Source organism: Arvicola amphibius, chromosome 1, assembly GCF_903992535.2.
Source record: "Arvicola amphibius chromosome 1, mArvAmp1.2, whole genome shotgun sequence".
Taxonomy (NCBI): Eukaryota; Metazoa; Chordata; class Mammalia; order Rodentia; family Cricetidae; genus Arvicola; species Arvicola amphibius.
The window spans coordinates 39,639,674-39,665,406 of NC_052047.1; the positions used below are offsets into that span (position 1 = coordinate 39,639,674).

At 38.0% G+C, this 25,733-nt stretch overlaps 1 protein-coding gene across 1 annotated transcript in view; it reads right to left on the reverse strand.

The window, feature by feature from the left end:
- Dthd1 (death domain containing 1) overlaps positions 1–4,953 on the reverse strand; it is a 57,524-nt gene extending 52,571 nt beyond the window's left edge. The window contains exons 1-2 of the mRNA XM_038317717.1: positions 4,683–4,953; positions 2,358–2,970 (exon numbers count right to left, since the gene is read on the reverse strand). Coding sequence (XP_038173645.1) covers positions 2,358–2,970; positions 4,683–4,953 — 884 coding nt within the window. The remainder of the gene's footprint in view (positions 1–2,357; positions 2,971–4,682) is intronic.
- Positions 4,954–25,733: the final 20,780 nt, after the last annotated feature.

Consider the following 25,733-nt stretch of genomic DNA (forward strand, 5'->3'; position numbering starts at 1 on the left):
CATAAAGAAATGTAATACAACATTTAACTCATAGAGGTTGTTTATTGATGTAAGCAATTCTGAACGTAGAAAAAGATCTCCAGCTTGCTGATCTGCTTAACATTTTTGTTCGAGATAATGATAATTGAGAAAAAAAATTATTCAGCAGAAGATTCAGTAAAGCAGTTTCATAGAATTTCAGAAATGCTCTCTTCTGTATCCTAGAAACAATCTCAGTGGAGCCAACCTCTGTGAGGTGTGGTTCCCGAATAACAGACAAAATGTAAGGGAGTGTGTAAGTAAATACATTCTCCATAGTCCTAATCAAATATGACTTGTTTTGGTATTAAATAGATGACACTGGTTTACTTCCTCCTTTTGCTTACACATTAGTACGGCTACCTCCAAAGGATGGGGCTTATGGAAAACTAAAGGTTGAAAAACCACAGAAGTTCCCAAGCAAGGTTTTGTTTATCACATATATTCTTATGTGCTGTGTGATGGCTTAGTAGCCTGGGAACTGCAACGAAGAGGAAGAGTCATCTTCGTAAATATGCAAGCCAAGCACAATTTGTTCAATGCCACAAAGGAAGTCGCTAACCAGGGAACACCTAAAGGAGGTGTTAGAGGGAGTGGTGCAGGCAGTGACTCACTAGCTGGTGTTTTGAGTCATTTCTCAATGGGAGGATACGAAACATCAATGTTTTTCTCAAATGAAATGGGCAACCACATATTGACAATTTTAGAGGTTGTTTGTCAGGGGCAATAATTCTGGCAAACCACGGAGGTCTGCATGCATTGAGAGATTCATCTATAGAACTCATTAAATTCTCTTTGCTGTAGATACACTACTATCTTTTTTCCTTTGTTTATAGCGTCCCACGGTCAGTATAGGCAAATTACTTGCTAAAGAACATAGACACGGTGATGTTTTCCTGGGAATGGTGCTGTGCATCTATATAGTGGATCAGCAGCATGTTATGGATCCAGGTGCGAACAGAAATGAGGAGGGATAGGATTGTGAAAGTAGCTGGGCATTACGTCAAATAACACACTAAAATTTAGCTTAGTGTGAAATCTGGCTGAGTGACTCAACGCTAGGCCCCTCTGTGATTGTCTCATTTGCTATCAAATGCTCCACGGAAGGAGAAAGTACTCTTATAAATGAGAAACTGAGACCAAAGAACAAGCACACAGATAAAAAGAAAGAAAAAACACAAGTTTCCCAGTGAAAAAAGCTGACTCATAAGGAGACAGCAAATAAAAAATGAATTTTTTTCCTGCTCCCTAAATATTTTCGCACTATAACACATTGCTAAGGAAGATGTTGTATTTATATGGGAAAACGTAATTAGAAACTATCAATTTATACAAATCAAAAATTATCGTTACCTTACAGTTGGGGGGGGGGAGATAGCTCATAAAATACATCATTCTTTTCCCCCTTTTTATTCCATGAGCTTTTAAAGAATTTAGTAAGAAAAAACAAAAGACTTCTGAAAATTTTCTGCGCTAAATAGGTATGAGCATCACATTTGCCTGTAAGAATCCTGAAAAGCCTACCCACAAATACCCTGGAGCTCTGAAGACAGAGTTTAAAGACTGATAATTATCTTGAAGATATCCATAACATGTATTTTGTAGTTATGACATATGTATTTATTAGTTACATGATCACATTAGCAAATTGTCTTTTAATATTCTTAACAATCTGAAATCTCTTTTGTTTTATTAAAATTGAATTTTGTTTAGAAAAGTGTTCATGTTCTGAACAGTTGTTTTGAACTATCATAACTAATGATTTTTTTCACCAGAGCACCAGTTGATTTGAATGTTTCCTGAAACTATGAAGAACAGAGTGATATTAGCAATAGCAGCTACATAAATTTCTGTGGGGTGGTTTTAACCTGAATCCCTAGTTTACAGCAACTTTTGGAGACCTGACCCAGAATTATGAAACTTCATTGCGTATTCCCTCACATCTAATATGTTGAGATTTTATCCCATAGGGAACTGTGTTAGGACACAGGGCCTTTGAGGGACCTAATTAGGTCATAGCACAGTCCTCGCGGATGGGATTAGTGTCGTTAATAAAGAAAGGGCCTTGAAGCTGGTTAGTCCCTTGAAGCTGATTCACACCATTTGAGAACACAATAAGAAGGCACTGTCTGTGAATCAGTGAGATGTCAGTAGATACCGAATCTCCCGTGCCTTGTTTGTCTCCCTACCTCTAGAACTGCAAGAAATTAACTTCTTTTACTCAAAACAAACCAGTCTGTGGTAGTTTGTCATAGCAGCAGGAGTAAGGCATTTAGGAATAACAGAAGTAAAAGTAAAAATAGGCATGTATAACCATTTCTCATGGTGCCTTCACTTACTCCTTTTCCATGATGTTATTCTTTTGTTTTAGACTCTCTGACTCATTATGGAGACTCTTCCCGTCCTTACTGGAGACATCCCATGCTGTTGGGGATGTGGTAATCTCTTCTCCTTGGCTTTCTGAGATCTCTCGAGTGTCTCTTGCTGTTGTCTGGATTACGTCATGAATGTCTCCCTTGTTGCCATTTATGTTCTCAGCAGTCATGTGTTCTATTTGCTTTTCATCTTCATTTTCTGCATTATCTGGGAACACTGTGCTCTGTGACTCTTCTTGCCCTATTACATTTCCACTCAATGATGCATTGTTTTCGTTTTCCCCTGATTCAGAATGTATCTGAGTTTTAGTTTCTTTTAACTGGACCTGGTTTGTGTAATGACTTTCCCCTGCATTTGTAGGAGAAACAGTAGCTGTTTCCATGACATTTAGTTCCCTTCTTGGAGCAATGTCTGTTGCTTTGGTGTCTTGAATGGCCGATATTGTCTGCTGTGGAGTACGGTCCTCATGCATGCTGCATAAATTACACATCTCCTTTTCTTCTTTCCGTAGAAGCACAGCAGTGTTCCCCAAATGTTCATTCATTTTCATGAGGCAGTTAATGAAAGCAATAATTTCTGCACATGTACACGCAAAGAAAAAGTAAAAACTAAGTCAAATTACGCTTCTGCACAGATGAAGGAAATATTTGCACACTTTGCCAGCTTTTAACACTTATGTAACTAGAAGGAAAGCAATCTCTGCTTTAAACATAGTAGCCAAAATGTGAAACTGACCCTTTTCACCCACGAGTATGCCTTGAACTTCATTTTTTTAAAAAAAAAAATGAGCATACTCCAAAATAGGAAAACAACAAGTCCTCAATGATTTGGTATATTTGACAGTTGTTTGTTTGCCTTGGAAGATACTATACAATATCAATTGTCCATTTCAAATATCAAACATAAACTTATCTGAACACCCCCAAGAGAGGTTAACAGCAGAAAAGCAACAGCTATGTTATTTATGATGACACAGATGTTGTATTTTGGCAAGAAATTCAATCCTCCCCCTACTGGGCATGTGATTATTAAAATATGTCAAATTGTTCATTCAAAGAGTAACTTTGACCATATTCTCTGACTGGATCCTGCAGTGGCTAATCAATGACAACCATACTAAGATGAACTGCTTTGCTATAAGCCAAAGCAGCATCAATATCTGAGTCAATCCGCTTCTCACTCCATCCCGAGTTCATCCCAAGCTCCCATCTTTGCAGCTTGCTTCACCAGCTTCTTTCGGGCTGAACCTTTCCATCCTCTTGTCTCTGAGTTGGGAGTCTGTATCTGATGTCTACACATCTCACTGTCACCAAATCACCTTGCACTAGTCTGGGCTTGCCTCTGCACTGCAGTTCTGACAACTTTGTCTTTGTCTTGCATCTGAGATCCCATGTTTATTTTGAACTCATCCCTTTTGGTAGCTGACTACTTGCCTTGACTTGTCTAGGACTGTGTTCAATCCTTCTAGAGACTGACTGGTCCTGAGCTCCTGCTGCTGATCCGTGGGGTCACACAGGTTTGGGACAGATTTTCTGAGGTTCCCTATTTGTCCTTTGTGTTGTCTGCTTGGGATTCCTGTCTGATGAGAACTGTCTGCTCACCGTGACACTGTATGTCTGAGAGCTGGATTTCATAATGCCACCTAGATATTCTGAAAACATTGCTGTTAGGATCATATTCTTCTGATGCTGCTTTCTCCATCCTTACGTTACTTTTTAGCACACACACCTGGTTGTATTCCCAGGAATTTACATCCAGCCTTCAGTGTGTGGGCATCCAGTTCCTTCCAGCTCTTCCAGTCTTTCCAGTGTTTTTGTAATTAATAGGACTAGGCTCAAATGACTCTGGAGTTAGAACTAGAACATGCTATTCCAATTCAGAAAAACTGCCTCTTCTGCTTTAGTTAGTCCTGAACTTTTCTACCTCTAAGGCTTGGGTCTTGCACATAACAGACAAAGCTCCCGCATTTCCAGTTCCATGACTCCAGTTCCTTGTTGAGTTTCAGTTTAAACAGCACTATTTACTAGCAGAGTCTAAATTCCCTACCTCAAAATGTGATCCAGCTACCGGAAAGAACTGAAAACGCTTCACCTGTGCCCAAGCAGGAGGAGCATCTGAATCCTGTGAAATATTGCCTTCCCTACTTTCTCTATAATAGCATCAGTCTCTTCTAAACAGATTCTACCTTCATTGTGTTTCTATACATAGCTCCTCTTAAATACTGACTAGATGAGCATTTCAAAAGAATGTATAAACCCAAGCAAAAAAAATAATAATAAACTACTTGCCTTGTCTCCAGATACGTTGATTATCCTTGTCAAGTAATATATACAGCTGCTGGCAGGTGGACTGAAGGGTCCCCGCTGTGTGTTCCAACAGTTGAAGAAGGGCTTCATTGAGCCCTTGCCCCAAAAAGATCACTGTGGCTACCCAAGTGGCTCCACCAGCCACCTCACAGAGATTATCACCCAGGAGCGCCTGCTTTAACATATGGTTTTGTCTCCAAATCTGCTTCAATATTTGCCCTAATTTACCTAGGCCCATGTCTTCTGTATCCATTTCTAAGCTCCGAAAATAATATATTTGTCTCCTGCCAAGAAAACCTAAAGGTTTAGCACATTCAAACTTGGCAACGGTTATTTCTCCTAAAATCTCGGAGATGATCCAAGTCAGCTAGCCAAACATTCTTCTGCAACCTAAGAATTTATTCGGCTTGTTGTTGACGAATGAGAAGTTCCTAGGTGACCAGAAGAGGGGCGTTCCTGAGCCCAAGTGCTATGTGTACACAATAGATTAATCACCAGGACAGAGTTAGCTAGCACAATCATATGTCCATGTAAAATTTACAAATTAAATATGCCATGGAAACCCCACATGCTCTTTCATTTTTGCAATAGCAAAATATATATCCCAGGTTGAGTATCAACTTCACCAATGGAAGTAAACAATTATTTCTTTTTTTTCTCTTTTATTACAACACTGGTAAAAATATTCCTGTGTATATCTTTATAAGTACTTATCAATTAAAAATATGTTTGCTTTAAAATGACTTGGGCATATAGAAATAAGATTTAATAAGATTAGCCTTAAAATTAGAATTTATTGGAACTAGATGTAGCTTCATGTGGGGTCTTTTTAACTTACAGACATGTTAAATTAAGTTAAAATAAAGAGTTAAAAAAGGTCCAGCATAGTGACTTATGATTCTAATCACAGCATTTTGGAGTTAGGGGCAGGATAATTGCTTCAAGTTCAAGACCAGTCAGAGTTCTATAGTGAGACATAGTCACAAACAATCACAGCGAGAGTTAAAAGAAAAAACTTTCCTCTGCTGGAGCATAGCCCAAGTACCATGGTTTAGTAAGTATAATTACTACTTTCTTATAGGTAAGTGTACATCAAGATTGCGATAGGAGCTTGGTCTCCGCTCTTCCCTTTGATAATTTCTCTCTAATTGTGTCAAGTGCTTCTTTACAAAGAGAAAGCATCCTTGAAGATTGGCTTCCCCTGAGCTGCCAAGGAGTATTTACTACCACTATAATTAAAATTCGGATGTAGCATGTTCTCACCATGAGCCTGTCCAGTTGGCACATTATCCATGGGATCATTGCACTACAGAGCATGACACAGGGGAGGCTGAGGTGTACTGCGAACAGACTGCCTCCTCTCCTCCAACACTCCCTTTTCTAAGAAAAGAGAACACACAACCAAGGGAGAAGGGTCTGTGAGTTTAAAAACAACACATGTTCCCTAGAGGCCCTGGATGGAAATGAAATCGTTCGGAAGGGGCCTAGAATGCTTTTCTCCCGCCAGCAGCATCATTTCATCCCAAGTGTAGAAGTTCTTAGGGCATCACTCAGGATATGTGAACTACTGGGGAAAACAGTCCCAGGGAATGAAGCAGGAAGAATGAAAGCTCAGACCTGTAGCCTGCACAAATTGCCATGGTTCATAGATTCCAAAGGGCAAGGAAAAGAACACAGAAGAGCTGGGGCTCCAGAATGCATCTCCTTTTTAGATAAGTAATAACTGCTGAGAGAGGAAGGAATTGTCGCCCGCAAAGATGAGTCCTCCCTCATTAGCTATCCAATACCAAAGAGTCAACACTGAAATCATATACACACAAGCAACACTAAATAGATTTAAGAAGTTGTATCTATATACTTCTGTGTTTATATGTGCGCATAGACACACACACACACACACACCTGTACACACAGGAAATACAACAATAATTGAAGATGGAGCTGCAAATTTGGGAGGGAGAGAGGGAACATGTGGCAAGGAACTTGGAGAAAAGAGAGCCAGGAAATGATGCAATCTTATTTTCATTTTACCATAGAACCTTCACCTGCTGATGGATGGAGATAGAGACAGAGCCCCACATTGGAGCACCGGACTGAGCTCCCAAGGTCCTGATGAGGAGCAGAAGGAGGGAGAACATGATCAAGAAAATCAGGACCCTGAGGGGTGCGTTTACCCTCTGAGACTGTGGGACAGAACTAACGGGAGATCACCAAGACCAGTTGGAATGGGACTGATGGAACATGCGACCAAATCGGACTCTCTGAATGTGGCTGACGGTGGAGGTTGACTGAGAAGCCAAGGACAATGGCGATGGGCTTTGATTCTACGGTATGGACAGGCTCTGTCTGAGCCTTGTCAGTTTGGATGCTCACCTTCCTGGACCTGGGGGGAGTTGGGAGGACCTTGGACTTAGCATAGAGTAGGGAACCCTGATGGCTCTTTGGCCTGGAGAGGGAGGGAGTGGGGGTATGGGTGGAGGGGAGGGGAGGGAAGTGGGAGGAGGGGAGGAGATGGAAATTTTTAATAAAAAAATGAAAAAAATTACAAATTATATCTTATTTTCCAGTGAAACTGTCTTTTTTGACATTTTAAATCACATCATAGGAAAGATTACATTAAAGTGTTTCACATTATTTTCAGATTATAGGGCATGCTGGTTTGTATCTTATCCTGCTCTTTTGGCTCAGTCCTAAAATGCATATATAATCTCCCAGATCATGTACAAATGGCTTTTATTCAAGACTTAGTCTGAAAATCTTTCTTCCGTATGTACTGTGAGCCATGATTTCAGGCCGTTCGTAAGAGGCAGATGCACGAATAAACAATTACAATACAGTTTAGACTGTTGAAAGCTAGATCCAAAACATGAAAGCTATATGATGGAGGTATTCAGATTAGGAACCTAAGGACTGGCAGGCTATAAAACCCAAGGAAAGACTGTTTTAGATTAGAAATTCCCTTATCGAAAGTATGGGTGTGAGAAACGACAGAGTGGGATGGGAGTAGAAAGGTATGGCTTTAGGGGAAAGCTGAGTCAAGAGGGATGGAAAACATTGCAGCCAGAATTCTGGAGAGACTAGTGAAATCAGAATTTGGTTTTGTGAATAGAAGGGAGAGGTTATATATTTTGAACCAAGTAAGAAAAATGACCAATCTGTGCTGCATGTTGCATATGGCCCTGATGTCATAGATTTAATTGTTGGGAGGCTTCAGGGTCTACATTAAAGCAGTTTCAGGACAAGCAATAAAAGCAGAAATCTTGAAAGCAGACTGAATTTGGATTAGAGAACATAGAGTTTACTAAACTATCAGACAGACTGAAAGAAATTGAAAGCATTGGCTATATACCCTTTAATTTACTGGTAACTGATAAAAAAAAAAAACACCTACTTTTGGCAATTGAATAGAACTGAGCCATTTTACCTAAGTCACTTCCTTGTTGGTAGTATTAAGAAATATAGGGGAGACTGTAGGTTTGTTGGAATGGAATTTGATTGATTTTATATTAGTAGCTTTCAAGTTAGTTCAGGAAACTCATCGTGACTGTGTTGGAAATATAGAGACTATGGCAGAAGAGTACTGGCAAAAGTTTGAGCATTTTTTGTAAATATGTAGTGAATGAATCCTGAGTATAAAAGGCAATGAAGAAGATCTTATACCATATATACTTTAAATATTGAGCAAAACAACATTAAATACAAGATCACTAGATATATTTATGCTTATTTCCCCACAGATGTGTGAAAAACCCTCTCTTGTCATGATAAGAACACTTGAAACCTTCTTCCTTTTTTCCAACACCACTTGCTCATTTCAGGTCTACACTTGTTTTCTGTCTAGTTTCTAAAGAATAGGAAATGTTTGCAAAATAAAATCTACCAGAGATCATGCTGCATGCACTTGTTAAAGCAGGCATCTACATGTTTGTGCATTTTGTTGTCAATTAATTGATGTCAGTGACCACAAAAACCCTGACATTTACAGTAGAGATGCCCCAATAAATCAACTGCAAAAGTTCACCTGAATGGTTTTCACACTTCTTTAGACACATCATTGCTAAGGCTTATTAAGACTGCTTTTGATTTCCTACAAAGCATCCTTTATTTCACTAACGTGAATCAAATTAACTCATGGTCTTGAATTCATATAAAATATAAGGTTAGAAAGGTAACAGTGCTTGAAAGTACCCAATCAGATATAAAATCAGGGGAAGAGGATAGTTACCAGTATTTTCTTTAGAGAAGTAAAACTACAATAGTAGGATAAATTTTTGATTCAAAACAAAGGAAGAAAACAATAAAGTGTTTATTGTTTTGGTATCCTAGTTTTATAGAAGTCATGATGACGACTGGTGCATAATTCAGATGTCAGCACAAGAACTGTAAACATAAACTAATTGTAAATATTGTCAATGTGCTTATTAGTTTTAAAATGTTTCAAAAGATCACAATATGGAGGAGGGAGGGAATTGATGGAGGGTGGTGACGAAGGAGCTTGAGTAAGAACTAAGAGTAATGACGTATGTTTATGAAGACATGAAGATGCCTTGATAAATCGCATTATTATGCATACTAAAATAAATAACATAAAGTAAGTAAATAAATCAAATAGTAAAAGTCAAAGTCAACACTCTGGTTTTAGAGACATATTTGATGCTCCTCTTTTTTTGTTTTACTCTGCTTCTTCTTCGAATCCCCAGAAAAGTAAAAAAAAAAAAAAAAAACAAAACACTATATAAATTCCACTAGGAAAAGAAAATGAACTATAGAAGAAAGCTGTCAACAAAGGCCAAGACATTTGAAAGTAGTGAACTATGTGACAGTGCAGGAGCACTGAAACTCAAGAACATAAATGGTGAAACACGGGCCGGCATTCACCAGAGATGCTCACCAAGTCCCAGCACAGACAGTAGATAGTTTTTGTTGTCAGTGCTTGAAGCAGGAAGATTTCTAGGACCGGACCGCACCATCTGTTTCACATAGTCAGGTCACTGCCTTTTCCCTACTCACTGAACCTTGCGATTCTGTCTATAAAGAATATCAGTAGAAAAGCTGAAGCCCTTGTTTTAGCACCTATTTGGTGAGAGATGCCATGCGAACCACAGAGTTAAGTGAAAACCTAAAGGCTTTGTTTTTCTTTTGTCCTTCCCTCCTTCCTTTCTTCCTTCCTTCCTTCCTTCCTTCCTTCCTTCCCTCCCTTGTTTCTCTCTTTTTTTCTCTTTCTTTCTTTTTTTATTGAAAACAATTTTCACAAAATAGATTCTGATTATGGTTTCTTCTCCCCCAACTCCTTCAAGAACCTTCCTCCATCCTGATCCACACCCTCTTTTTTCTCGCATTAGAAAATGAACTGGCAATTAAAGAAGTATTAATTAATGAGAATCTGCTCTGTTGTTCTGCTCACCACTGAGAGCATAGATGGATGATTATAACCTCCTAGACTAGAATGCAGAGTCTTGGCCATAGCATCTCTGCATGGTAAGAGATTAACAACTGGGATTGAATCATTCAATGCCCCTCTCCAACTCCAAGCCCTTCAGAACCTAAGCAGCCTGCACAAGGTTGTCCAACCAACAATGAGTCTCTTAGTGTTAAGCCCTACCTGTGAATGTCAAACTTGCAAACAGTCCATTTCATGCCCCACTTTTAAATATGGGGAAATAGCCAATGAGGTCAGGCATCTACAAAAGTCTCTAGTGTAAAGCTAGCGACTAAAGTAAGGAAGCCCAAATAAAACATTTGAAAGAAATAGGGCCAACACAATGAAGAGAAGAAAACACCAACCTGATGGGGGAAATCAGCCAATCGCGTGCTGTATAAGGTGCCCCCCCCAGGGCCCCAAATAGCCTATAAACCATCGATATGCACTTGTTTTTTCTCTTTGGTTCCCTGCGCTCCTGGTGTTCGTGGGATCTTTGGTCGTGTAAGTTTTCCCTTTTTCCTCAATTATTAAAAACTAAATCTTTTGTATTGCGCTGGTCTGGTTATTTATCAATTGACCACGCCCCTACACCAATCAGGTTTTTAATTTTACAAATACCAGGTACTTAAATGTATCAGACTCTAGGAAAATGTACATCTCCCATCAAACCAAAAACAGATTTTCTTTGCAAAAATGATAAATGTGTCTTTTGAGAAAGAACTCAGAAATTAAAAATATTAATGGCAAAAAAATTGAAACTAGTATATGGTCAGGAAAAAAAAAACTGTTAAGAAGACCTGTAGAAAGATCAGAGGAAAAAGTCAGAAATTGATACTCAGAGGTAGGAGAAAGAAAATTAGTAAAATTAAAGATTTAATGAGGTAGTCCAATTAATACGAATTCTAGGAAGAAAAACAGAACAAATATAAATGTGTCCCAGAGTAATTATTGGTAAGCTCACATATAAAACAGTGGTGATGCCAGGATAGAATTAACTTTTGAGGAGGTTGTGCACTTATAGTCTACTGTGTAGCCCCAATATGACTAATATTTACAAAGCAAAATTGATAAAAAAGATTTATCATTGTTTAAAATAAATATTATAAGTCTGTTACTAAGAAGGGTCCAGGAAGTGTTTATCTGATAAGTATATATGGGGAGGTATATGTGACAACAAAAGCACTTATTACTCAAAGAACCTTTCACTTTATAACTAAATATGCCAAAACACAATATTTAAGAATTTAAAGATTCTTAAGTGGGAAAATGGCAGAGCAGTTAAAGTCCTTGCCTTATAAGCATGAGAACCAGAGTGAGTATACACAGAACCCACATAAATGCTAGATGGGTATGTCATCATGCCTGTGAATTCAGAATTTGAAAAACGAAGGCAGAGATCTCTGGAGAAATCTGAATAATCAGACTGTCTGCATCATTCATCTCTGGTTTTGTTTAAGAGATCCTGCCTCAATGAATGAGGTGGGGAGCAATCATTGAAGACACATGGGGTCAGTCTTGGGACTCTGTACATGCGTGCACACATACGCACACACACTTCTGCTCAAGCACATGTAAACACACATGTGTCACACATAAGCATGCTTTAAAAAGGATTCTTCAATGTGGTGGCCTCTGGAAAGAAGGCCACAAATTGAAAAGCAACTCTTGACTTCTTGAGACTGGACTAGCATTGCCTGGTTTGCTAGGTGGTACTGTGAAAGTCACAGCTAACAGTTGGCATTCTCACATTGAAAAACAAAAGATTTTAATATAACCCCAATATCCTGCTCTGGCTTTCACAGCTAAAGTTGGCAATCTCACATTGAAATATATATATATATATATATATATATATATATATATATATATATATATATTAGAACCTCAATATCATGTGGAAACAAGAGAAAACCAAGATCCCCATATAATCACATGTAAATACAGGTAATATGGGATCATTGCCTAATCCATGAAATACCACATGTACCTTTCTCCTAGCCTCTGTGCTAGCTGCTTTCAAACAATTGCATCTGCTGTCTCGTTATAGTCTGGTCTTCCTGCAGAGACTTAGTGAGGGTTGGGCATGGAGTGTAGTTCGGTGGTAATGCATTTGTCAGCACTTATCTAAAGACCTTAAATTCCATTCTCAGCACCAAATGAAAAAAAAATGTATTGAGACATTGATACATCCAGGAAAAAGCAGGATTCTCTCCAATTTTACATACCATTCAAATTCAGAATGAAATGGTCTCCAAAAGACTCCGTCAAGCCACACATCAGATCAGATGAGACACCTCACCGCACTTCACGGCAAGTTTTCCCCTCACTTAATTCAAGGAACTTGTTAGTAACTTCTCTTTGATCAGTTTCAGGTATTCATGGTAGTCTTTGATAAACATTTGAGCATTTGACGTGGAAGGAACACAAGTTTGAGTGATCTATTGTTTTCCTTTAGAAAACATACTATAAGACTCTTTAAATGATATGGCTATATTCTCTAAGCATAAGGTCTATGCATGCATTATGGAAGAACTTGATTCAGTCTTGTCTTCCCTACAGATCTCTTGGCAAGGTATTAACATTGGCATAACATATCGCATCTATGGAATTACTTCAAAGGACTTAACGTAGACTCTGTTGACTTTATAAAGAAAAGAATTATCATTTGAAAATGCTTTGAATCCAGTGCCAAATGTTTAATAGTGAACAAAAATCTAATTGGCCGGACAAGACTTTCAGAGGTGGAATGATCTACAATTGAATGTGACCTGGAGCCAAGTACCTCATCTGAATAGAGTTCCAGGCACAAGCCAAAGCCAACAATTGTTTGGTGACTCAGACAAAGATGAAATATCATAAAACTCCCACATATTCTTTTTAAAATATTACCATACCTTTTATCTAACTTTAAAACTAAACAAACAGAAATCTCTCTTAATGTCATAAATCTTATCAAATATTTTGAAACATTTCATAAACATAAGAATCTTCTTACACAATTCCTAAAATTATAGTCTAAGGTTTATGAAGGTGACTGACTGACTACTTGTTGGTGATTTTAAAGCAAATTAAAACACCCGAAACTCGTTTTTGTAGGTGTACATGCCAAAAAGAAATGGTAATGGAACAATTTAATCATAGATTTCAAACATCTTTCATTTTTGTCATTTTGTGCAGGCTAATGAGACACAGAAGTAAAATAGTTTGTTCAAACCAAGTCACCCAATTTGGAAAATTATAGGAGACTTGTTGATAGAGATGTTTGTATTCCTTTGTATGTCAGTGAATTCATGAATGTTTACCATCCAATTAAGCAAATTCACCAACATTTAACATTCAGTTATAACTGTGAGTGATTCTGAGATGGTTTCTTACATATAGATGTTTAGTGCTGAAACTTCATTCTTCTTGGGCAAGTTCCTCAATCATAACAAAAAGCAATGGTTTATTCTATTCTGCATGTCAGGAGGCATCCTTGACTTGACAAGCAATTATGTATTCAGTGATTTGATTGGCAAATCTCCTTTCCAATGGCATTAATGGTCTCCAGAGAGAATGCCAGTGCTTCATATTACAGCCTTGCAACCCCGAGTCATTATTGTGCTTGTAAAGACTCTGACTTTGTACAGTCATGAGCCTATCACATGAAGCCATGAAATAACTTGCCTGTGAACTGAAAACTAGACAGCTTTCCCCTCTGCCAAAGTTTTCTGAAACAGATTTTTCACAAGAGGGTGTGCCCAATGCATTGCCACACTGTCCTTTGCTGTCTCAGTGTTTTGAGCGCTTGTTTGGACTTCCTTGTGTTGATGTTTCTCAGGCTACGACTGTGGGTTGGAACAACAGATCCAGGGGAAAAAAATACACAAATGAATACAGGATATTTTCTACAAAAGAGAGGAAGAAAGTGATTCATATGTTTTAACTTGAACATACTTCACTTATTCCACCAGGTCCCCTCTAGGTAATTGTTGCCTTTGTGTTCTCTAAGTTTTATCATAATAAAAGTTCTCTTCTACCTACCCCATGACAGGCTAGAAACTTTAATCCCAGACATACTCAAAGACTCCTCCCTTGAAAGCTGAACTGCCATCAGAAATCTGATTCCTTACACTGCAAAATATAAACATAAGATTTCCTCACACTGCCAAAAAAAAAATCTTCTTTAAAGCAAGATAGTACATAAGCATTAAGGGCATACTTACCATCATGAAACTGTCTGTGGCAAACAAGAAAGCAATAGGATGCCCACTACCATGCTGGTCAGATATATTTGAACCTATTCAACTCCCTTTGAAATGAGCGGGGATCACCTCAACACTCCATCATATTCATCATGACCAGGAGAGTTATACTGTGCAAGCCGCAGTGCCCATGTCTTTCAGAAATAAAGTTCATTTAAGGTGGAAAATCTTTGACTCCTCAGAGATGCAATTAATCTTTTCTTAAACTGGTGTTCTCATAACCTATTTGGCCAGTCAACTACCATTTTATGTAATCTCTATCAAATTATTGGCCATATCCAAAATCCGAAAAGAACATGGTTAATCTTTGTTTCATATCTCTCTTTTCTCTTTCTCTCACTACTATGTTCAGGACTTTGAAGATCTCAGGAAGAAGCTCTGTGAGGGAGGAGGAGAATCCATTTTGACCTTAGGCAAGACTTTTCCTACACAAACTTATCACTGGTGTGTCTTTTCTGGCCCTGTTTCCTACTCCCTTTTCCATTTCAACACACTTTCCATGTTGTTTCCCCCTTGCTGTCTAGCATCACCCGCCAAAATCACCTGCATAAACCTATTTGTACTCGAATCTTGGCAGGTCCAAGATTCCTCGCAGGCATTATTTGAATATTTAAAGAAAGATGTGCAACAGCGGTTCCTAGGACTCCTATGCTGTGCTGCTCAGGTACCTGTCAGCCTGTGCGTTAGGTCTGCACAGGGAGGTGGCATCGTAAGATACTTTTCTTCGCATTATTTTTGAGCACTTCCAGAAATAACCTGATTATTTACTCATCCATTTCATAGTTCAGAATTAGCTATAAAAATTCCAAGGAAACTGCATTTAATTTAAATAATTTCGCTTTCAACTTCTCGGGATAAAAAAATGAGAACAAGAATGAACTAATTTTATTCTCTGGAAGAAACGACTCTTCGGACACAGGCAATCTGGTACTTGTGAATGCTATATTTGCATTTCACTGTAGACCCAGATAGCAGCCCCCGTGTAATCCCAGATTCCCATATTGAATTAAATCTGATCTGGGTTATATGGGTCACGGACGGAAGAAGTGTCCTTTCCCTGTCATTTCTCTGTAAATAGTGGGTGCCTTTAGCTTTCCTCTATAATGTGCATTTATTTTTGGAGCTCATTAAAGAGGTTAGTCTGTTTAAGTAGGTCTAGTCAGTAGTTAGGAGCAGAGGCTGAGCTTGGAAATGCTCTCTGTAGTATTATCTAACCACATAAGCTGGGGTCCCTTTACATTCCTGGATGCTACCTGCGAAGGATTGAAGAGACTCGTTTGAAATTCAGGCCTTTGAATTAGGTCTACACTTCACATGGAAAAACTTGTCGTTGATTTCCATACTGTCATTTCTGAACGACAATAATTTCATTTTAAAATCAAACTCTCAAATGCACCATGGGCTTTAGAAAAGCTGTGTCATCCAGATGGAATGAGTTTGAAAATTTATTTAATCCTATAGATCAGTTTGTCCTTTTCAGCTCCTTTTTATTCTTCTAATATCTAAAACCAACCCCAGAAAATTAAAAAAGTGCTTGTGAATTAATGATTAAGCTGCATTTTAGTAATATAAGCATAGATATCCATTCAGTTCTACAGGTTGCTATGCAAGTTTTTGACTCTGTATAGGAAGTGGCCTTCTTAAGCTTTGAACGACTTAATTCTTCAAGTGCTTAATTTTTGTTTTAAGAGGGATTGATGGTACTAAGACCTGCATATGTACATACATAACACATATGTGTATGTGTGACTGTGAGCATGAATGTGCATACACATGTGTTTGTGTATGTGTACATGCATGTGTCTGTTGTGTGCTTGTGTGTATGTGTGTGTGTGAGAGAGAGAGAGAGAGGGAGAGGGAGAGAGAGAGAGAGAGACAGACAGACAGAGAGACAGAAAGAGAGAGAGAATGTGCATGGGCACCTGTGTGTATGAGTACTCAGTTCTAGAACTCTTTTGTTTATTTCTAATGCCCAGAAGCATTGTTATGCTCACCCTGGGGAAAGCTGCCTCCTAGGATTCTATAGTTTTAAAGTCACAATTGAGTTTACGTCTTCTGATTTGATGTTACAGTTTAACATTGTCCAAGTCATTTCTAAAGAATTGATAATAACCGATGAGTTGAAAAGTGCTATAGGATTTTTAAAAGCATATTCACAATGTTTTCATGACGAAAAGGTGATATTTAAAGGGAGGAAATGGATTCTTAAGTACATTATGGCGCTTCACACAGTCTCACTTAAACAGCACATTCTAAACTTAGTATCTGGAAAACAATTTCAACGTTCATAGGGACTGAGAAAGTGAAACACGGGTATATATGTCAAGGAAAATGCTGGAGATGTAAAGCACATGCCCTCCAGTATTTAAGTTTCTCTGAGACTCATTGACCCATAGGAAAGATATTCACAACTAGGACTACCACTGACAATTTTAAAATGAGAGTTGGAATCCTTATCTTTGTCCAAAGAAACAGAGTATGTTTCCATGACCTTGAAGACAGATACTTAGAGCTATTACTCGATCCAACAACTATGTCAATATCCTTTTGTGTGATATACAAAGAAACAACACAGATCAGAACAACGAGTTCCATGTGTTAGAGTGTGTCCCTTCTGTCTCCTTATATAATACGGTCTCTTTGCTGGGATAACGGTGAGAAATCGCCTACAGTTTAATGTGAGCTCTGAGCCAATGACATATATTATAACTCCTTTGAGAAGAGTTTTAATCGGCATCACCTGTGAGCTACTAAGAGCACAAATAGCAAGATAGGATTCCCGAGAACCATCCACTCCAAAGAAAGCAGCTGTTGGCCCCTGGATTTCGGCTGCCAAAGATTAACGAAACTGCCCTCTCTCTACCAACACAGTTATAGAGAACAAACACCCTAATGTGGGCATTTTGAGTGAGTAAAATTGCATTTTTTAAGAAAGAGAAGAAACCAAATATTGCCCTTCAAAAAAAAAAGCAGAAAGAAAGAAATTAGTCACATGTTAGAGTTTTGAAGCAATATCTAGACTAGATTAAGCAAGGACAGTAAAAGAAGGGAGAGTCACATTGGTTACGGGCAACTGAGAACAGTAACATGTTCAATATAAACAGTATAAATAATCCTCACCAACAGCTTCAACCTGGGGCAAAGTCCCAAACTTAGGGAAGAGCAGTGAAACCACGCATGAAACAACTATGTAACTGTGAGGAAAAAATCCAACATTAAAACAACCCTCTTCCCGACCCCAGGACTCAGCCACTGTGAATGAACTGTGATGGGGCTGTGTCCCTACTCATAAGTTACAGCTTGTACTAAGCATACCCTGTTTCCACAGGAACCATAACTGCGAGACAGCCACTTCTTAAGACAGAAGAGTCCTCCGGGTTATCTGCCAACTTACTTTTTATGACAATACTCTTCTGTTTGATCCTGTATCTCAACTTGTTAGACATAATTCGGTTTGCTTGGTCCAGAAAAGGTTTCATAGATATGAGTTTGAACAAAATTCTAATCACGTTTTCTGTGACCTACAACATGTCAGACATTGAGAGGGATTTTTCTTTACTCAAATCTGTTCCATCTGCAGATTCTACTAGAATTTCTAGTTCTCCCATATATTAAGTGTCCATGTGACTTTTCGTCCCATGATCACCCTAATTTGGGTGCTATACAAAAATGCAAAACTAATACTATCAGATAATCACCTGCATACCTCTGAGACAATTGTTGAAGCCCAAAGTATTTGGATGTTTTATAAGCCATCAATCAAGTATTGTGATTGTTTCTGTTGCATAAAAATACCCTTTGCTTCACAGGTCTGAGAACTATACTTTTTTGGAAACCCAATACATAAAGATACAATATAGTTTATAACACTTCATAAGTTCAGACACAATGGATCCCACCAGTAGATAATTCCCTTTATGAGGCTTCAGATAAAATATCAGTAACCACATCAAGCAGTTGTATGATACTCCAGAAAAAGGAATTAAAGTTAGTGAATCTAAATATGTTTACATATGTATATAACATGTTCACATGTACTCTATGTGTTGTGAAAGTCTTTCTACTTTGATGACTGCTGATATATCCAATTTTTGACACTCAATTGAGTAAATGAGCATAAAACATTTTTATCCCTTTAACACATTTTATTAAACATTGGTCCTTTGCTTATGTTGACTTATTTAATCATTTAGGCACTTGATAAAACCCCCATTCATACATACTTTATTATATGCGTCACATATCCTGTTTGTGTTTAGTCTACAAGGAAGTGCTAGCTAGCTAACAATGAAAGACTGGCTTATGTTATATAAGCTGCCTGTGTATATATACTTGCCTTTAGAGTCCCTTTAGTACTACTGGCAAATGAGTAGTTCTTGGCCGGTAGGGGCATGTTTAAAGATAATCCCATATTTCACAACAAAATTCATAGTGAATTCTTTCATGTGTAGTACTTTCGTTTATCTTGACTGTTAGAATAAGCATTAACGATTATGCTTGAAATAATGTAAATTCCTATACAGTAACTCTTGTAAATAATTACTGAGACTTTTTCTTTTGTTATCAAGCTTAAATATGGGTTTTCCACAGGATCCATCAAAAAGTATGATTTTAAATTAGTAATAGTGTCACAAAATTATTGTGATGACGAAGAAATAGTAGATATTTTTGGTCACGTTCTCCCAAATGAATTAGATCTTTTCACTGCATAAGGATTGATTTTCATAATACCAGATCCTTAAATGGAATTTTGGGATTTTAGAACTCAAAAACTTTATTGTATGAAATAATATTCTAATCTATTTTGGAAGGAAATGCTTTAGTCCAGTCTATTTCCTGAGAGTGTCTTTGTAAATACATAGGACTTTTGAAACTCCCACAGAGAAAGACCATCTCTTTTTGCCCTTCCTGACTGTGTTCTCCCGGGATAATTAGGTGTTTAAGTGGCAAGATCTAAAAAAAACTAAATTTAGAAGGAATTGTACAGTTCTAAAGCTAGAAATAATCCTTTAGGGCTCCCTAGTGCAGCTCCCTTGTTTTACGAACGATGATCCTGAAAAGAAAATGACGCCTCTTTTCAGCCAACCAGTTCCATGTGTTCAATGTGTCTTTTCTGGTCAAAGAAGGGGTATACATTGTGTCTAAAAAAAATCTCTGTGCTATAAAATCACCAGATTAGTTAAACTGAAACTCTTGACTTCCTTACAACTCCCTTCAGTTTTTTTTATATATTTGTATATTTGTTTATGGTGTTGACAATGGAACTCAGGACCTTATGAATGCCTGCTAGCAAGGGCAATAATTCCAGGCAAGAATTAATTCTTTCTAAAACATGTTTTAGTGGTGCATAATTGTGGTTTGTATAGAGTAAATATTATTACAGTACACTAGAAAAGTTATACCCTACCTCTTATCCTGCGTTTCAAAATGGTTCAAATATCTAAGAATGTTTAAACTTACAAACAATTTATTATTACAGACAAAATGAAAAAGATCAGATATCATAAAGAATAAACAAAGGTAAGGATAATATTGGAACTGAGATAATAACATTTCAGACATGGACATCAACCCCGAGTTTTTTGGTCAGTAAGGCAGATGTTAATTTTTTCTAATATAATTTTACCTTCTAGATCTGTTTCTTTATTTTTTATTTTGTCTAGTTGGAAAATTTTGTCTGTCTGCTTCTTGTAAAAGTTTTTTCTCACTGTTTATATTTTAATTTCTTTATTGAATCTTTGGGTCCTTCACATAATGCACCCCAGTTTTGTTCATCTCCTGGCCCTCCCATAATCCCCCATCCCTGCTGCATTTCTCCCATAAAACAAAACAAAGCAAGTAAGAAAACAAAGCAAAAAACAACGAATCATAACAGAACAAAAACCCACACCTGAAACGCAAACTCTCTGCTTCTCTTTCTCTTCTGCCTCTCCATCACCTCTTCATCTTTATCTAAAAATATTACCATAAAGAATAATGTCACCAAAAGAAGGTAAGAAGAATATTGGATTTTTTTCATGTCTTTTGTACTGATTTAAATGAAAGCATTTGAACTTCCACTTATATTCCTGTGGGGAGATTTCAAATCAAAGGACTATTAATGGAGATATATTATGATAATGCCAACTAAGGCAGGGATATGGGTAGTGCAATATAAGAATGAGCAGTTACTGATTCCTAACAGTCCTATGTAAATATTAGAAGATCCATGCCTGAGGCCAGAATAGATCTGGTCTGCTTCATTCAATGTTCCCTTGTTAACAGTGAGCTAAGACAGATTTCTACTCAAATGAAATTGCTTTTAATTTAATTGCTTTATTTATTTGTTTTATTTGATTATGTTACTTATTGTGTTATTTGTTTTATTAATTTATTTAATAAATTAATTTTCCCTATTCAATTTAAACCAATTAAGAATGGTTAAAGTTGACACACCTCCCTGGATATTCTCCCCATAATATCATCATTCTAAAGATCCAGTGCAGTGAGGAAGCTTGGAAGAGTTTCTTCAGGGCTCTATCAGCATGGGCTCAAAACAGCAGGATATTCCTCTCCTAAGTATAGAACTTGCTGGCTAGACCGGCATCTGTGAGGGAGAACAGGATGTGTGAACTCTAACTGTAAACTGCATTTTCAAAAAAAAAAAAAAAAAACCTATAATTTAAATTCTGCAAAAAGAAGGATGTCTAAAATCAAGAATTCATTATTGGCAGACTAAGGGTCATTTTTAATTAATGTCATGTTTACTAATTTTCCTTTTAGTAGAGTATTGCTTCTAGTCTTGGTTCCTGGTCTTCTTTTCTTTTTCATTTTTTGTTAATTTTCTTTTTTTGAGATGAGGTCTCGGGTGACTTTAAACCCTCTATGTAGCCAAGGCTTTCCTTGAACTCCTGATCCACTAATTTCTACCTTTTACATGCTAGACTTGCAATTGTGCTCCACGGCCTCCTGCTCTATCTTATTTTCTTACATGATGACGATTATCTTTGCGAATGTGTTGATCTGTATACTTTAAGAAAAGAAACAACCTATACCAGGCCAAACATATTTGAAAAATTAGAAGTGGGAGAAAGGGGAGGGAGTAGGAAGGGCCTTGGCCTGATGTTGTATGAAGGAAAAGTGAGAGAATAGGTGGCGTAGGAAGAAAGGTACAGAATCATGATATACAGCAACTCCCAGAAGAGCCTTCCTGCGGAGGACTAGGCAAAGTCTCCACACCTCCTTCTAAGGTCATGATGACAAACTGGAGTTCAACTCCACCATATTCATCCTGAAGAACCCATGAGTTACTGGGCTGCCTTAAAGAGCATGGGTGTCCAAAGCAGCGACAGTGGAAACATTCCATCCAGAACAGATGCTGATTCTCTTCCATGGCTGTGTAGAGTGGTCACTCATCTCAGTTAATTTTCTTCAGTCAATGCTCTGCAGTTTCTCCTTGAAACCAAGCAACCACATGTAGTAAGGGCAGAATGGCATTCTACTGTCTGGGAATGGACTGGCTTTATAGTCAGATGAAGATCCAATGATACTCACTCTTCCATCCTTTTTGAGGGACTATCATCAGTCAAGATGCCTAGCTGTGACTTTAAAAGTAAGCTTAGCTGCTCTTTGGACGAACGCCATTGTTTGGCTTGGGAGTTAGTGTTATACAAGGGTAGACCTTTCAGTTTTAAGGAAATTTCCACATGGCTATTTATACCCGGGAACACAGTCGCCTAACTTTTATCACCATACCCAGACCTTGGCCTGGGGGTCAAGTTGAAGAAGGGATTCTGATGCAATGAGGGCAGTGGGCTCCAGGGTTCAGGGACTGGGGCCATTGGTTAGTTTTCCTCTCAGCAGTCAGAAACCTAAAGTAACTTCTTGTGGCATCCACAGCAATGTACATATTATAGCCTTGATTTATCTCGAGAAAAAATAATCATACAAGTTCCCCCTTTGATATATCTCAAATACATGCATATGTACTATTGCATACACTGTTCAAAGCTTTACAGATTTACAAGTATTTTATTATTTAATTCTTCCACTGCCCCATTACTATTCACTCCTTAAACTTTACTGTCTAATTTCTCTCATTTCACTCCTTAAACTTAGTCTAATTTCTCTCAGAATCTGTGACAGGCTACTTAGTCTGATGAAGCTAAGAATGGTGGATCCTTTGCTTACGATTAACTGATAAAAGAATGTCTGGGGGATTTGAAAATTGGAAATTTACATCAGTTATTTTGCCATTGCTATGGAAAACTGTGCTGACAAAGACAACTCAGTGAGGAAAGGGTTTATTTTGACTAATCATCAAAAAGGCATAGCGTCCATAATAGCAAGGAAGGCATGGGAACAGTCAGGGAAAGCATGGCTTCAGGAGCGGAAAGCTGGCTGATCATATTTACACATGCTCACACACAAACACACACACACACACATACACACACAGAGAGAGAGAGGGGGGAGAGAACAACAGGAGATAAAGAAGCAGGGAGTTCAGCAAAGCTGTAAACCTTCAACATCCACCCAAAAGGATGTACTTCCCGCACCAAGGCTCTATGTCCTATAGGTTCTATAACCTGCCAAACAGTACCACCAATTGGGGATCACTAGTTCAAACACATGTAGCTATCGGGGACATTTCGCATCCAAAGCAACACAGAAGTCACCTGCAGATGACTGCAGACAGCCATCTCCAAACGTTGATTGCCAGGCAAATGACGTGATGGAAAGATGTTGTGTTCCTCAGTTGATTTCCACAATAGCTTCATGCCCCCTCGCTTGCATGTCAGGAGGAAGCTCCAGTCTGTTGGGTGTCCTGGTCAAGGGTGGTCTCACATTTTCATCTGATACTTGCCTCTACAAAGGGAAAAAGTGCCCATGACTTCCCCTTTACGGATCCAATTGGGCACCTGGATTACGTGTTTTTCTTAGACTGACTACTTTCTGACTTCTCCTGTGCTCTCCTACATCTCCTCTCAAAGCTGTCCTTTTCCACTTGTCTTTCCTGTTTGTTCAGTTTCTAAAGCACACAGTGACTCTGCTCCCCTGCCCAGTCCCTGACTCAGTACAGCAATTATCTGGTGAATGAAAGGATAATTCAAGCCAAACCCAAAGACTGAGACCTGCGTAGATTGGTTTCAGAGTTGAAAACCCACTTTTCTGCATCAAACCAAGCACAAATAATAGAATCAAATATGAGAAGAAAATTTTGTCAGTAGTTATTGAAATTTCAGTCTCTCTCTTGATATATAAAGTGTCTCACTCATAATTTCTTAACACAATTGGTCTTTCTGCCATTTTGTAGTGCATGATGTGCACCAAAATTTTATCAAAATAGAAAAAGATCATACTAGTACGTACTAGAGCGCTATGCTTTCATGTACAAGAAATGAGATAGCATCTTTCAGTAAACTGTAGGAAAAAATTCTATCAATCAAACATAATACTTTTGGATTTTTAGTGTAGATACTTAATATGTTGACATGTAAAGGCCTGTATTGAAAAACAATTTCTAAAAAGATGGAATGGCTATAGTTCGTGTAATTTTTTGAGAATAATTGTGTAACACATTTAAATCTTCTGCTTTCACACTTTACACTTAGAATACAACATTAAAGGTAGAAAAAAATATTCCTAATGGCACCTGGGTGAAAAATTTTAGGACCATACTGAGAGTCATACGCATGACCTACCTGTGAGAACTCACTCCATTTATATGTGAAGCCTTAAAGCCATCCTCTGTGTGCCTCTGTGTGGTGTGCTTGGCCATCTGATGTTACACTGGGTTTTGCTACAAAACACTGAAGTGTCTTGAGGATAGAGAAGGCATAACACCATTCTCCTCTCTGAACTGTAGTACACAGCATTTCTTTTCACACATTGAAAATGCTCTTTATTGACTTAGTGTGCATATTGATGTAACTTATGAAAGAGAAGTGTAACAAGAGGGGGCCAGGCCTGCTTGTTTGGGTTTCTGTCCTGCTCGGTACCCCACAACTGTTTAGTCCCAAAGAAAATCACATACAGTTCTCTAAAGTTATAAAGCTGATTGGCCAATTAGCTCTACCCTCTAAGTGGCTCTCACATCTTGATTCTGATCTATGTTAGCCTTGTGGCTCAGTACCTTTTTTTCAGTGGGGCAGATCACATCCTGCTGCTTCAGTGATCTGGGCAGGAGTGGGAGGATTCAACTTCCTCCTTCCCAAAGTTCTCCTGTTCTCATTACATCACTTCTACTTCCTGTCTGGTTTTCCCACCTTTACCTCCTGCCTGGCCAATCAGTGTTTTATTTAAAACATGATTGACAGGTTATAGACAATTCTTCTGCACCAGAGAATTATCTCGTAGTAATTGAAATATAACCTAATGCCATTAGGCATACAGAATGTTGCCAGGTGATGATAGCGCACACCTTTAATCCCAGCACTCGGGAGACAGAGGCAGGTGGATCTCTATGAGTTTGAGGCCAGCCTGGTCTATAAGAGCTAGTTCTAGAGCAGGCTCCAAAGCTACAGAGAAACCCTGCCTCTAAAAACAAAACAAAAAGAAAAAAGGAAGAAAACAAAACAACAACAACAAAAAAAACAAGAGAAAACATACAGAATGTTAACTTTAAGCTGGTTACACTTTATTAAAAATTGCTCAAATCATAAAGCAATTTGATCTTTAAGTTTGTAAAATGTTAGATCTTTAAGATTGGGTCACTGGGCAGTGCTGGCTCACACCTTTAAACCCAATACTTGGGAGGCAGAGATAGGCATATTTATGTGAGTTTGAGGCCAGCTTTTAAGAGCAAGCAAGTACCAGTATAGACTCCAAAGCTACACTGAGAAACCCTGTGTCAAAAAAAAAAAAAAAAATTGGAAAACAAACAAACAGAAAACAGATTGGGTGTACTAAACAAACAAACAAATCTGAGTTAAGTGTCTCTTCAGCTAGCTTTAGATAAGGTAAATTGCTTAGATTTCCCCTCCCATTATGTACATATTTGGTAAAATAATTTTGAAATCATTCTCAGACAACCAGGAAGGAGCCGATTATTGCATTTCTTTATGTCTATACTTACTTTGAGAACTAGCTAAACATCTTTTTTTGTCTTTTTTCCTTTACTTATTTTATTGAAAATCAATTCTTTTCTTATACATTAATCTGATTATAGTTTTCCTCTCTCTACTCCCACTTCCTCCTTCATCCTATTATCTTTTATTTTGTCATGTTTTGTTGCTATCTCTCAGAAGCCTGTTTTTTTTCTTAATGAGAGAAAGAAAGGGAGTGGGTCTGGAGGAAAAGAAGGTGGGGTGATGGTACTTTTCCTGGAGAATTACCCATTTATCCGCATTCACTGCGGTATCTGCAAAACCCTTGAATTAGAAAGCA